Source organism: Oncorhynchus gorbuscha, unplaced genomic scaffold (genome assembly GCF_021184085.1).
Source record: "Oncorhynchus gorbuscha isolate QuinsamMale2020 ecotype Even-year unplaced genomic scaffold, OgorEven_v1.0 Un_scaffold_689, whole genome shotgun sequence".
NCBI lineage: Eukaryota > Metazoa > Chordata > Actinopteri > Salmoniformes > Salmonidae > Oncorhynchus > Oncorhynchus gorbuscha.
Genome location: NW_025745765.1, coordinates 310,223 through 325,762, shown reverse-complemented (window position 1 = coordinate 325,762; position 15,540 = coordinate 310,223). Strand labels below are relative to the sequence as shown.

Sequence of the window (15,540 nt, the reverse complement as noted above, 5' to 3'; positions counted from 1 at the left end):
TTGGATAAAAGCGTCTGCTAAATGGCATATATTATTATTATTATTATAATTTAAGATAGATATATTTTTGGCTGCGTCTCAATCCAATCCAATCGTCCGCCGATGTTCTGCATCGGCAGTGAAAGTTGGCAGAGCGAGAGCGCTGTTTGGCAGACCATGAGACACTTCTCATCTGAAGGTACCCGGTGCTGGTTTGAAAAATGTATGGAATTATGAAGGTAGATTTGAACCCACAAAATGGGGTTAAATATGTGTAAAGAAAATGATATATATATTTATATTGGGTTAGGGTTAGGGTTAGGGTTAGGGTTAGGGTTAGGGGGTTAGGGTTAGGGTTAGGGTTAGGGTTAGGGTTAGGGGTTAGGGTTAGGGTTAGGGGTTAGGGTTAGGGTTAGGGTTAGGGTTAGGGTTAGGGTTAGGGTTAGAGCTTTGTTATATCTCCTAGATACAGGAGAAACCCTAACCCTAACCCTATATTTATATTGGGTTAGGGTTAGGGTTAGGGTTAGAGCTTTGTTATATCTCCTAGATACAGGAGAAACCCTAAACCTAACCCTATATTTATATTGGGTTAGGGTTAGGGTTAGGGTTAGAGCTTTGTTATATCTCCTAGATACAGGAGAAACCCTAACCCTAACCCTATATTTATATTTTAGGGTTAGGGTTGGTTAGAGCTTTGTTATATCTCCTTAGGGAAACTTTGTTATATTCCTAACCCTAACCCTATATTTATAGGGTTAGGGTTAGGAGCTTTGTTATATCTCCTAGATACAGGAGAAACCTAAACCTAACCCTATATTTATATTGGGTTAGGGTTAGGGTTAGGGTTAGAGCTTTGTTATATCTCCTAGATACAGGAGAAACCCTAACCCTAACCCTATATTTATATTGGTTAGAGCTTTGTTAGGGAGAAACCCTAACCTAACCCTATATTTTAGGGTTAGGGGGTTAGAGCTTTGTTATATCTCCTAGATACAGGAGAAACCCTAACCCCTAACCCTATATTTATATTGGGTTAGGGTTAGGGTTAGGGTTAGAGCTTTGTTATATCTCCTAGATACAGGAGAAACCCTAACCCTAACCCTATATTTATATTGGGTTAGGGTTAGGGTTAGGGTTAGGAGCTTTGTTATAGAGCTTTGTTATATCTCCTAGATACAGGAGAAACCCTAACCCTAACCCTATATTTATATTGGGTTAGGGTTAGGGTTAGGGTTAGAGCTTTGTTATATCTCCTAGATACAGGAGAAACCCTAAACCTAACCCTATATTTATATTGGGTTAGGGTTAGGGTTAGGGTTAGAGCTTTGTTATATCTCCTAGATACAGGAGAAACCCTAACCCTAACCCTATATTTATATTGGGTTAGGGTTAGGGTTAGAGCTTTGTTATATCTTTGTTATATCTCCTAGATATTGGGTTAGGAGAGCTTTGTTAATCTCCCTAAACCTAACCCTATATTTATATTGGGTTAGGGGGTTAGGGTTAGAGCTTTGTTATATTATATCTCCTAGATACAGGAGAAATCTCCTAAACCCTAACCCTATATTTATATTGGGTTAGGGTTAGGGTTAGGGTTAGAGCTTTGTTATATCTCCTAGATACAGGAGAAACCCTAAACCTAACCCTATATTTATATTGGGTTAGGGTTAGGGTTAGGGTTAGAGCTTTGTTATATCTCCTAGATACAGGAGAAACCCTAAACCTAACCCTATATTTATATTGGGTTAGGGTTAGGGTTAGGGAAACCCTAAACCTAACCTATATTTATATTGGGTTTAGAGCTTTGTTATATCTCCTAGATACAGGAGAAACCCTAACCCTAACCCTATATTTATATTGGGTTAGGGTTAGGGTTAGGGTTAGAGCTTTGTTATATCTCCTAGATACAGGAGAAACCCTAACCCTAACCCTATATTTATATTGGGTTAGGGTTAGGGTTAGGGTTAGAGCTTTGTTATATCTCCTAGCAGGAGAAACCCTAACCCTAACCCTATATTTATATTGTTAGGGTTAGGGTTAGGGGGTTAGAGCTTTGTTATATCTCCTAGCAGGAGAAACCCTAACCCTAACCCTATATTTATATTGGGTTAGGGTTAGGGTTAGGGTTAGAGCTTTGTTATATCTCCTAGATACAGGAGAACCCCTAACCCTAACCCCTAACCCTAACCCATTTTAATGTGTTAGGGTCAGTGGCATTCTAACCCCTAATCCCTAACCCTAACCCCTAACCCTTTGTTAACCCTAACCCCTAACCTAACCCATTTTCTGAATGTGCTTTGTTATATCTCCTCAGTGGAACCCTAAACCTAACTATATTTATATTGGGTTAGGGTTAGGGTTAGAGTTTTTGGTTATGGGGCTATAGTAGTAGAGGTTATACCTAGAAAGGGGTATAACCCTAACCCCTAACCCCTAACCCTAACCCCTAACCCTAACCCCTAACCTTAACCCATTTCTGAATGTGCTCCTCAGTGGAATTCTATGGGTTGTAGTAGTTAGAGGTTATACCTAAAGGGGTATAAGACTACTACCCTAACCCCTAACCCCCTAACCCTAAAAGACTACTCACCCTAACCCCTAACCCCCAAGACGACTCACCATAATCCCTAACCCCTAATACTACTCACCTTAACCCCTAACCCCTAAGACTACTCACCCTAACCCCTAAGACTACTCACCCTAACCCCTAACCCCTAACCCCTAAGACTACTCGCCCTAACCCCTAAGACTACTCACCATAACCCCTAACCCCTAACCCCTAAGACTACTCACCCTAACCCCTAACACTACTCACCCTAACCCCTAACCCCCCTAAGACTACTCACCCTAACCCCTAATTTATACTATCCTAAAGGGTATAACCCTAACCCTAACCCTAACCCCTAACCTAACCCTATATTTATATTGGGTTAGGGTTAGGGTTAGGGTTAACTTTGTTATATCTCCTAGATACAGGAGAAACCCTAAAAACAGCCCTGCTAGATTTCAAGGATACTTTGTAGACAAGAGCTGTGCCATAGAACCACAGACTACACCTTGGCAGTAGACTGAGCTGTGCCGTAGAACCACAGACTACACTTTGGCAGTAGACTGAGCTGTACCATAGAACCACAGACTACACCTTGGCAGTAGACTGAGCTGTACCATAGAACCACAGACTACACCTTGGCAGTAGACTGAGCTGTACCATAGAACCACAGACTACACCTTGGCAGTAGAACCACAGACTACACCTTGGCAGTAGACTGAGCTGTGCCATAGAACCACAGACTACACCTTGGCAGTAGAACCACAGACTACACCTTGGCAGTAGAGTGAGCTGTGCCATAGAACCACAGACTACACCTTGGCAGTAGACTGAGCTGTGCCATAGAACCACAGACTACACCTTGGCAGTAGACTGAGCTGTGCCATAGAACCACAGACTACACCTTGGCAGTAGACTGAGCTGTGCCGTAGAACCACAGACTACACCTTGGCAGTAGACTGAGCTGTGCCATAGAACCACAGACTACACCTTGGCAGTAGACTGAGCTGTTCCATAGAACCACAGACTACACCTTGGCAGTAGACTGACAGTATTTTAAGGCGGTTGAGATCCTCCTAAACTCCTGTGTCTCCTCCCCAGGGCTCCAGATGGACCCTCCAGGCCACCACCATGGACGGAAACTTTGTACGTGTAATTCAACCCTCAGAAACAACAATGATATAAGGGTTAGGGTTATTACTATTGATCAAATGATATTTGAATTCAATATTAAAGACACCCAAGGACATGTTTACCTGAATTAAAGACACCCAAAGACATGTTTACCTGAATTAATGACACCCTAGGACATGTTCACCTGAATTGAAGACACCCAAGGACATGTTAACCTGAATTAATGACACCCAAAGACATGTTTACCTGAATTAAAGACACCCAAGGACATGTTTACCTGAATTAAAGACACCCAGGGACATGTTTACCTGAATTAAAGACACCCAGGGACATGTTTACCTGAATTAAAGACAGGTTTACATTACATTTACATTTAAGTCATTTAGCAGACGCTCTTATCCAGAGCGACTTACAGGGACATGTTTACCTGAATTAAAGACACCCAGGGACATGTTTACCTGAATTAATGACACCCAGGGACATGTTTACCTCAATTAAAGACACCCAGGGACATACGTAACTAACTGCTGTTTCTCCTCCGCAGGGAATTCTCATGGTACAGCCAGATCAGATGCAGGTGAGCCACTTCCCCTATCTTTATATGCTAACAATTTAAACCATACTAACTATACAAACCATATGCTAACTATATATTCCCCTATCTTTATATGCTAACAACTTAAACTATACTAACTATATATTCCCCTATCTTTATATGCTAACAACTTAAACTATACTAACTCTATATTCCCCTATCTTTATATGCTAACAACTTAAACTATACTAACTCTATATTCCCCTATCTTTATATGCTAGCAACTTAAACTATACTAACTATATATTCCCCTATCTTTATATGCTAACAACTTAAACTATACTAACTCTATATTCCCCTATCTTTATATGCTAACAACTTAAACTATGCTAACTATATATTCCCCTATCTTTATATGCTAACAATTTAAACTATACTAACTATATATTCCCCTATCTTTATATGCTAACAACTTAAACTATGCTAACTATATATTCCCCTATCTTTATATGCTAACAATTTAAACTATACTAACTATATATTCCCCTATCTTTATATGCTAACAACTTAAACTATACTAACTCTATATTCCCCTATCTTTATATGCTAACAACTTAAACTATACTAACTATACAAACCATATGCTAACTATATATTCCCCTATCTTTATATGCTAACAACTTAAACTATGCTAACTATATATTCCCCTATCTTTATATGCTAACAATTTAAACTATACTAACTATATATTCCCCTATCTTTATATGCTAACAACTTAAACTATACTAACTCTATATTCCCCTATCTTTATATGCTAACAACTTAAACTATACTAACTATACAAACCATATGCTAACTATATATTCCCCTATCTTTATATGCTAACAACTTAAACTATACTAACTATACAAACCATATACTAACTATATATTCCCCTATCTTTATATGCTAACAACTTAAACTATACTAACTATATATTCCCCTATCTTTATATGCTAACAATTTAAACTATACTAACTATATATTCCCCTATCTTTATATGCTAACAACTTAAACTATACTAACTCTATATTCCCCTATCTTTATATGCTAACAACTTAAACTATACTAACTATACAAACCATATACTAACTATATATTCCCCTATCTTTATATGCTAACAACTTAAACTATACTAACTATATATTCCCCTATCTTTATATGCTAACAATTTAAACTATACTAACTATATATTCCCTATCTTTATATGCTAACAACTTAAACTATACTAACTCTATATTCCCCTATCTTTATATGCTAACAACTTAAACTATACTAACTATACAAACCATATACTAACTATATATTCCCCTATCTTTATATGCTAACAACTTAAACTATACTAACTATATATTCCCCTATCTTTATATGCTAACAATTTAAACTATACTAACTATATATTCCCCTATCTTTATATGCTAACAACTTAAACTATACTAACTCTATATTCCCCTATCTTTATATGCTAACAACTTAAACTATACTAACTATACAAACCATATGCTAACTATATATTCCCCTATCTTTATATGCTAACAACTTAAACTATACTAACTATACAAACCATATACTAACTCTATATTCCCCTATCTTTATATGCTAACAACTTAAACTATACTAACTATATATTCCCCTATCTTTATATGCTAACAACTTAAACTATACTAACTATATATTCCCCTATCTTTATATGCTAACAACTTAAACTATACTAACTCTACAAACCATATGCTAACTATATATTCCCCTATCTTTATATGCTAACAACTTAAACTATACTAACTATAGAAACCATATCCTAACTCTATTAACCACATGCTAACTATATATACTAATTATACTAACTATATATACTAACTATACAAACCATATACAAACTATATTAACCACATGCTAACTATATATACTAACTATACTTAATATATATACTAACTATACAAACCATATACAAACTCTATAAACCATATGCTAACTATATATAATATATACTAACTATACTAACTATATATACTAACTATACTTACTATATATACTAACTATACAAACCATATACAAACTCTATTAACCACATGCTAACTATATATACTAACTATACTTACTATATATACTAACTATACAAACCATATACTAACTCTATTAACCATATGCTAACTATATATACTAACTATACTAACTATATATACTAACTATACAAACCATATACAAACTCTATTAACCACATGCTAACTATATATACTAACTATACTAACTATATATACTAACTATACAAACCATATACAAACTCTATTAACCACATGCTAACTATATATACTAACTATACTTACTATATATACTAACTATACAAACCATATACAAACTCTATAAACCATATGCAAACTATATATAATATATACTAACTATACTAAATATATATACTAACTATACTTACTATATATACTAACTATACAAACCATATACAAACTCTATTAACCACATGCTAACTATATATACTAACTATACTAACTATATATACTAACTATACAAACCATATACTAACTCTATACACCATATACTAACTATATAAACCATATAATAACTATATATACTAACTATATATATATATATTAACTATACTACCTATATATACTAACTATACAAACCATATACTAACGCTATAAACCATATACTAACTATACAAACCATATACTAACTCTATATATATATATATATATATATATATATTATATTATATTAACTATACTAACTATATATACTAACTACACTAACTATATATATATACTAACTATGCTAACTATATATACTAAATATACTAACTATATATACTAACTATACAAACCATATACAAACTCTATAAACCATATGCAAACTATATATAATATATACTAACTATACTAACTATATATACTAACTATACTTACTATATATACTAACTATAGAAACCATATACAAACTCTATTAACCACATGCTAACTATATATACTAACTATACTAACTATATATACTAACTATACAAACCATATACAAACTATATTAACCACATGCTAACTATATATACTAACTATACTTAATATATATACTAACTATACAAACCATATACAAACTCTATAAACCATATGCTAACTATATATAATATATACTAACTATACTAACTATATATACTAACTATACTTACTATATATACTAACTATACAAACCATATACAAACTCTATAAACCACATGCTAACTATATATACTAACTATACTTACTATATATACTAACTATACAAACCATATACTAACTCTATTAACCACATGCTAACTATATATACTAACTATACTTACTATATATACTAACTATACAAACCATATACTAACTCTATTAACCATATGCTAACTATATATACTAACTATACTAACTATATATACTAACTATACAAACCATATACAAACTCTATTAACCACATGCTAACTATATATACTAACTATACTTACTATATATACTAACTATACAAACCATATACAAACTCTATAAACCATATGCTAACTATATATACTAACTATACTAACTATATATACTAACTATACAAACCATATACAAACTCTATTAACCATATGCTAACTATATATAATATATACTAACTATGCTAACTATATATACTAAATATACTAACTATATATACTAACTATACAAACCATATACAAACTCTATAAACCATATGCTAACTATATATAATATATACTAACTATGCTAACTATATATACTAAATATACTAACTATATATACTAACTATACAAACCATATACAAACTCTATAAACCATATGCAAACTATATATAATATATACTAACTATACTAACTATATATACTAACTATACTTACTATATATACTAACTATAGAAACCATATACAAACTCTATTAACCACATGCTAACTATATATACTAACTATACTAACTATATATACTAACTATACAAACCATATACAAACTATATTAACCACATGCTAACTATATATACTAACTATACTTAATATATATACTAACTATACAAACCATATACAAACTCTATAAACCATATGCTAACTATATATAATATATACTAACTATACTAACTATATATACTAACTATACTTACTATATATACTAACTATACAAACCATATACAAACTCTATTAACCACATGCTAACTATATATACTAACTATACTAACTATATATACTAACTATACAAACCATATACTAACTCTATACACCATATACTAACTATATAAACCATATAATAACTATATATACTAACTATATATATATATATATATATATTAACTATACTACCTATATATACTAACTATACAAACCATATACTAACGCTATAAACCATATACTAACTATACAAACCATATACTAACTCTATATATATATATATATATATATATATATATATATATATATATATATATATTATATTAACTATACTAACTATATATACTAACTACACTAACTATATATATACTAACTATGCTAACTATATATACTAAATATACTAACTATATATACTAACTATATATAGTATCTACACTAACTATACTAACTATATATACTAACTATACTAACTCTATATACTATATACTAACTCTATATACTATATACTAACTCTATATACTATATACTAACTATATATACTATATACTAACTATGTATACTATACTAACTATATATACTAACTATACTAACTCTATATACTAACTATACTAACTCTATATACTATGTACTAACTCTATATACTATGTACTAACTCTATATACTATATATTAACTCTATATACTAACTATACTAACTATATATACAAGCCTTATTGCTTAAGGCCTGGCCTTATTGATTAAATATACCAGACCTCCTCTGGCCTTATTGATTAAATATACCAGACCTCCTCTGGCCTTATTGATTAAATATACCAGACCTCCTCTGGCCTTATTGATTAAATATACCAGACCTCCTCTGGCCTTATTGATTAAATATACCAGACCTCCTCTGGCCTTATTGATTAAATATACCAGACCTCCTCTGGCCTTATTGATTAAATATACCAGACCTCCTCTGGCCTTATTGATTAAATATACCAGACCTCCTCTGGCCTTATTGATTAAATATACCAGACCTCCTCTGGCCTTATTGATTAAATATACCAGACCTCCTCTGGCCTTATTGATTAAATATACCAGACCTCCTCTGGCCTTATTGATTAAATATACCAGACCTCCTCTGGCCTTATTGATTAAATATACCAGACCTCCTCTGACCTTATTGATTAAATATACCAGACCTCCTCTGGCCTTATTGATTAAATATCCCAGACCTCCTCTGGCCTTATTGATTAAATATCCCAGACCTCCTCTGGCCTTATTGATTAAATATACCAGACCTCCTCTGGCCTTATTGATTAAATATACCTGACCTCCTCTGGCCTTATTGATTAAATATACCAGACCTCCTCTGGCCTTATTGATTAAATATACCAGACCTCCTCTGGCCTTATTGATTAAATATACCAGACCTCCTCTGGCCTTATTGATTAAATATACCAGACCTCCTCTGGCCTTATTGATTAAATATACCAGACCTCCTCTGGCCTTATTGATTAAATATACCAGACCTCCTCTGGCCTTATTGATTAAATATACCAGACCTCCTCTGGCCTTATTGATTAAATATACCAGACCTCCTCTGGCCTTATTGATTAAATATACCAGACCTCCTCTGGCCTTATTGATTAAATATACCAGACCTCCTCTGGCCTTATTGATTAAATATACCAGACCTCCTCTGGCCTTATTGATTAAATATACCAGACCTCCTCGGGCCTTATTGATTAAATATACCAGACCTCCTCTGGCCTTATTGATTAAATATACCAGACCTCCTCTGGCCTTATTGATTAAATATACCAGACCTCCTCTGGCCTTATTGATTAAATATACCAGACCTCCTCTGACCTTATTGATTAAATATACCAGACCTCCTCTGGCCTTATTGATTAAATATCCCAGACCTCCTCTGGCCTTATTGATTAAATATCCCAGACCTCCTCTGGCCTTATTGATTAAATATACCAGACCTCCTCTGGCCTTATTAAATATACCTGACCTCCTCTGGCCTTATTGATTAAATATACCAGACCTCCTCTGGCCTTATTGATTAAATATACCAGACCTCCTCTGGCCTTATTGATTAAATATACCAGACCTCCTCTGACCTTATTGATTAAATATACCAGACCTCCTCTGACCTTATTGATTAAATATACCAGACCTCCTCTGGCCTTATTGATTAAATATACCAGACGTCCTCTGGCCTTATTGATTAAATATATACTGTAATTTGTAGGCGTGACATGCTCATGTTCTGCTTCCTGTCTGTCAGACTGTCAACCCCATCCTAATCCTGGCCCTGGTCCCCATCATGGACAGCCTGGTCTACCCTCTCATAAAGAAATGCCACCTGAACTTTACGTGAGTTGTGTGACTGCTTACACACGTTTTCAAAACTGGCTCCTTTTTTCAAAACTCTACACGCAATTCCCAAAACGGCACACACAAAATGCCTCACATCTCCTTCAACATGTAACACTGCATTCAACAATGCCATAAACACGTGTCAGAATGAAGCGTTTGCATCAAATGGCAAACACTGCTTTCATAATAGCACATGTCTGGATATACCATGTAAACACTGTTGTTCTAAATCTAAAGCTCTTTCATAGGCTTATATCTACATTTCAATACAATGTTCTACAGTGAAAGTCATCTGCTGAGCGGGGTAACAAGTACACTGTAAACACCAATGCAATGTAGAAACAGAAAATATTTATTAGGCCAAATATTACTGTTGTATACAGTAGCATACAACAAACCCATAAAGATATGTAAACCAAAAGTATATTCTTTAGAATACAGTAAAGAACACAATTGTGTGTGTGGCGTCCCGGGGGGACAGTCCAGGAATTGGTAGGGGGGGGGGACAGTCACCAGTGCTAAGCTACGCTTCATCTCTTCTCCGGCCTGTGTCTGGCCACAATACCTCGTCCACATCACAAGATAGGTTTTCTCTTGCCAAACATCGAGGGAAGTATCTCCTAGCATAGCGTATCCAACCTTGGACAGAGACGACCTCTATGTCCCCACATGGAGGGAAGTATCTCCTAGCATGGCGTATCCAACCTCTATGTCCCCACATGGAGGGAAGTATCTCCTAGCATGGCGTATCCAACCTCTATGTCCCCACATGGAGGGAAGTATCTCCTAGCATGGCGTATCCAACCTCTATGTCCCCACATGGAGGGAAGTATCTCCTAGCATGGCGTATCCAACCTCTATGTCCCCACATGGAGGGAAGTATCTCCTAGCATGGCGTATCCAACCTCTATGTCCCCACATGGAGGGAAGTATCTCCTAGCATGGCGTATCCAACCTATGTCCCCACATGGAGGGGACATGGAGTATCCAACCTCTATGTCCCCACATGGAGGGAAGTATCTCCTAGCATGGCGTATCCAACCTTGGACAGAGACGACCTCTATGTCCCCACATGGAGGGAAGTATCTCCTAGCATGGCGTATCCAACCTCTATGTCCCCACATGGAGGGAAGTATCTCCTAGCATGGCGTATCCAACCTCTATGTCCCCACATGGAGGGAAGTATCTCCTAGCATGGCGTATCCAACCTTGGACAGAGACAACCTCTATGTCCCCACATGGAGGGAAGTATCTCCTAGCATGGCGTATCCAACCTTGGACAGAGACGACCTCTATGTCCCCACATGGAGGGAAGTATCTCCTAGCATGGCGTATCCAACCTTGGACAGAGACGACCTCTATGTCCCCACATGGAGGGAAGTATCTCCTAGCATGGCGTATCCAACCTATGGACAGAGGGACGATCTCCTAGCATGTCCCCACATGGAGGGAAGTATCTCCTAGCATGGCGTATCCAACCTCTATGTCCCCACATGGAGGGAAGTATCTCCTAGCATGGCGTATCCAACCTCTATGTCCCCACATGGAGGGAAGTATCTCCTAGCATGGCGTATCCAACCTCTATGTCCCCACATGGAGGGAAGTATCTCCTAGCATGGCGTATCCAACCTTGGACAGAGACCTCTATGTCCCCACATGGAGGGAAGTATCTCCTAGCATGGCGTATCCAACCTATGGACATGGAGGGAAGTATCTCCTAGCATGGCGTATCCAACCTCTATGTCCCCACATGGAGGGAAGTATCTCCTAGCATGGCGTATCCAACCTTGGACAGAGACGACCTCTATGTCCCCACATGGAGGGAAGTATCTCCTAGCATGGCGTATCCAACCTTGACATGGAGAAGATCTCTATGTCCCCACATGGAGGGAAGTATCTCCTAGCATGGCGTATCCAACCTCTATGTCCCCACATGGAGGGAAGTATCTCCTAGCATGGCGTATCCAACCTCTATGTCCCCACATGGAGGAAGTATCTCCTAGCATGGCGTATCCAACCTCTATGTCCCCACATGGAGGGAAGTATCTCCTAGCATGGCGTATCCAACCTTGGACAGAGACAACCTCTATGTCCCCACATGGAGGGAAGTATCTCCTAGCATGGCGTATCCAACCTTGGACAGAGACAACCTCTATGTCCCCACATGGAGCATGGCGTTCACCTTGGCGCCAGCCCTAGAAGCCTCCACTCACTGAAGGTCAAAACCCAATCATCTCCTCTTTGGGTGTTCTGGATGTATCTCCTAGCATGGCGTATCCAACCTTGGACAGAGACAACCTCTATGTCCCCACATGGAGGAAGTATCTCCTAACATGGCATATCCAACCTCTATGTCCCCACATGGAGGGAAGTATCTCCTAGCATGGAGTATCCAACCTTGAAGACAGAGGCAACCTCTATGTCCCCACATGGAGGGAAGTATCTCCTAGCATGGCGTATCCAACCTTGGACAGAGACAACCTCTATGTCCCCACATGGAGGGAAGTATCTCCTAGCATGGCGTATCCAACCTCTATGTCCCCACATGGAGGGAAGTATCTCCTAGCATGGCGTATCCAACCTCTATGTCCCCACATGGAGGGAAGTATCTCCTAGCATGGCGTCCAACCTTCCAACCTCTATGTCCCCACATGGAGGAAAGTATCTCCTAGCATGGCGTATCCAACCTCTATGTCCCCACATGGAGGGAAGTATCTCCTAGCATGGCGTATCCAATCCAACCTCTATGTCCCCACATGGAGGGAAGTATCTCCTAGCATGGCGTATCCAACCTCTATGTCCCCACATGGAGGGAAGTATCTCCTAGCATGGCGTCCAATCCAACCTCTCTGTCCCCACATGGAGGGAAGTATCTCCTAGCATGGCGTATCCAACCTCTATGTCCCCACATGGAGGGAAGTATCTCCTAGCATGGCGTATCCAACCTCTATGTCCCCACATGGAGGGAAGTATCTCCTAGCATGGCGTATCCAACCTCTATGTCCCCACATGGAGGGAAGTATCTCCTAGCATGGCGTATCCAACCTCTATGTCCCCACATGGAGGGAAGTATCTCCTAGCATGGCGTATCCAACCTTGGACAGAGGCAACCTCTATGTCCCCACATGCGTCCTCCATTGCCTGGAGAAGTGGCATGCGGGCATAGGATTGGCGATCATACACTTTCCAGCGCCAGGCTGAGAAGAATTCCTCTATGGGATTTAGAAAAGGTGAATATGGGGGTAGGTACACAACTACACATTGTGGATGGGTGGCAAACCAGTTTTGGACCAGAACAGCCTGGTGAAAACTAACATTGTCCCATAAAACCACAAATCTAGCAGGCTCCTGATCTGGATCAGGGACAAGCATTGTGTAAATTGCATCCAGAATAGTGAGCATATGGCCGGTGTTGTACGGACCCAGTGTGGCGTTGTGATGGAGGACCCCGTTTTGAGTGTTGGCAGCACACATAGTTATATTACCCCCACGCTGTCCATAGTTATATTACCCCCACGCTGTCCATAGTTATATTACCCCCACGCTGTCCATAGTTATATTACCCCCACGCTGTCCATAGTTATATTACCCCCACGCTGTCCAGGGACATTGGTAGTTGCCCTCTGTCCTATTACATTTCTTCCGCGGCGCCTGGTTTTGGTGAGGTTGAAGCCAACCTCATCCACATAAATAAATTCATGGCGAATTACATGGGCATCCAGCTCCAATACTCTCTGTAACAGACAAAAGGATATACAGATGAGTAAATATGGTCTGAAGTACTGGAAGTAGTGTTGCATACATACCTCCACAAAGTCATGTCGCATATTCTTGACTCTGTCAGAGTTTCTCTCAAATGGCACCTTGTAAAGTTGTTTCATCGTCACTCAGTGCCGTTGGAGGATGCGTTGGTTGACAGGCTTACAGCATTGATGTTGTTAAATATGGTGTCATTATTCAAGATATGCTCTCTTATCTCTCGATTCCTAATTGCATTGTTGGCCAAAACCATATTTATAATTGCAGTCTCTTGTACATCTGTAAACAAGCGTCCTCATCCTCCATGATGTCTTTGCCTTTCCACTCTGTACAGAATTCAAACACAGTATGTGTTCAGCATAGGAACTGTAAACAATGTACAAAAACATGTAGTACAGCATGATAACCAACCTCATTCATTCAATGCAGGGCAGTAAATGGATGGCTTAGAGTTACCAACCTCATTCATTCAATGCAGGGCAGTAAATGGATGGCTTAGAGTTACCAACCTCATTCATTCAATGCAGGGCAGTAAATGGATGGTTACCAACCTCATTTGCAGGGCAGTAAATGGAGCTTTACCAACCTCATTCATTCAATGCAGGGCAGTAAATGGATGGCTTAGAGTTACCAACCTCATTCATTCAATGCAGGGCAGTAAATGGATGGCTTAGAGTTACCAACCTCATTCATTCAATGCAGGGCAGTAAATGGATGGCTTAGAGTTACCAACCTCATTCATTCAGTGCAGGGCAGTAAATGGATGGCTTAGAGTTACCAACCTCATTCATTCAATGCAGGGCAGTAAATGGATGGCTTAGAGTTACCAACCTCATTCATTCAATGCAGGGCAGTAAATGGATGGCTTAGAGTTACCAACCTCATTCATTCAATGCAGGGCAGTAAATGGATGGCTTAGAGTTACCAACCTCATTCATTCAATGCAGGGCAGTAAATGGATGGCTTAGAGTTACCAACCTCATTCATTCAGTGCAGGGCAGTAAATGGATGGCTTAGAGTTACAAATGTTTATCCAATACTATGCAGTCATACATAT

General features: G+C 37.7%; 1 protein-coding gene across 1 annotated transcript in view; it reads left to right on the top strand.

Moving 5' to 3' along the window:
• LOC124019817 (solute carrier family 15 member 1-like) overlaps positions 1-15,540 on the top strand; it is a 75,668-nt gene that overhangs the window by 39,850 nt on the left and 20,278 nt on the right. The window contains 3 exon segments of the mRNA XM_046335250.1: positions 3,632-3,676; positions 4,209-4,241; positions 10,633-10,721. Of these exon segments, the coding sequence (XP_046191206.1) occupies positions 3,632-3,676; positions 4,209-4,241; positions 10,633-10,721 (167 nt within the window).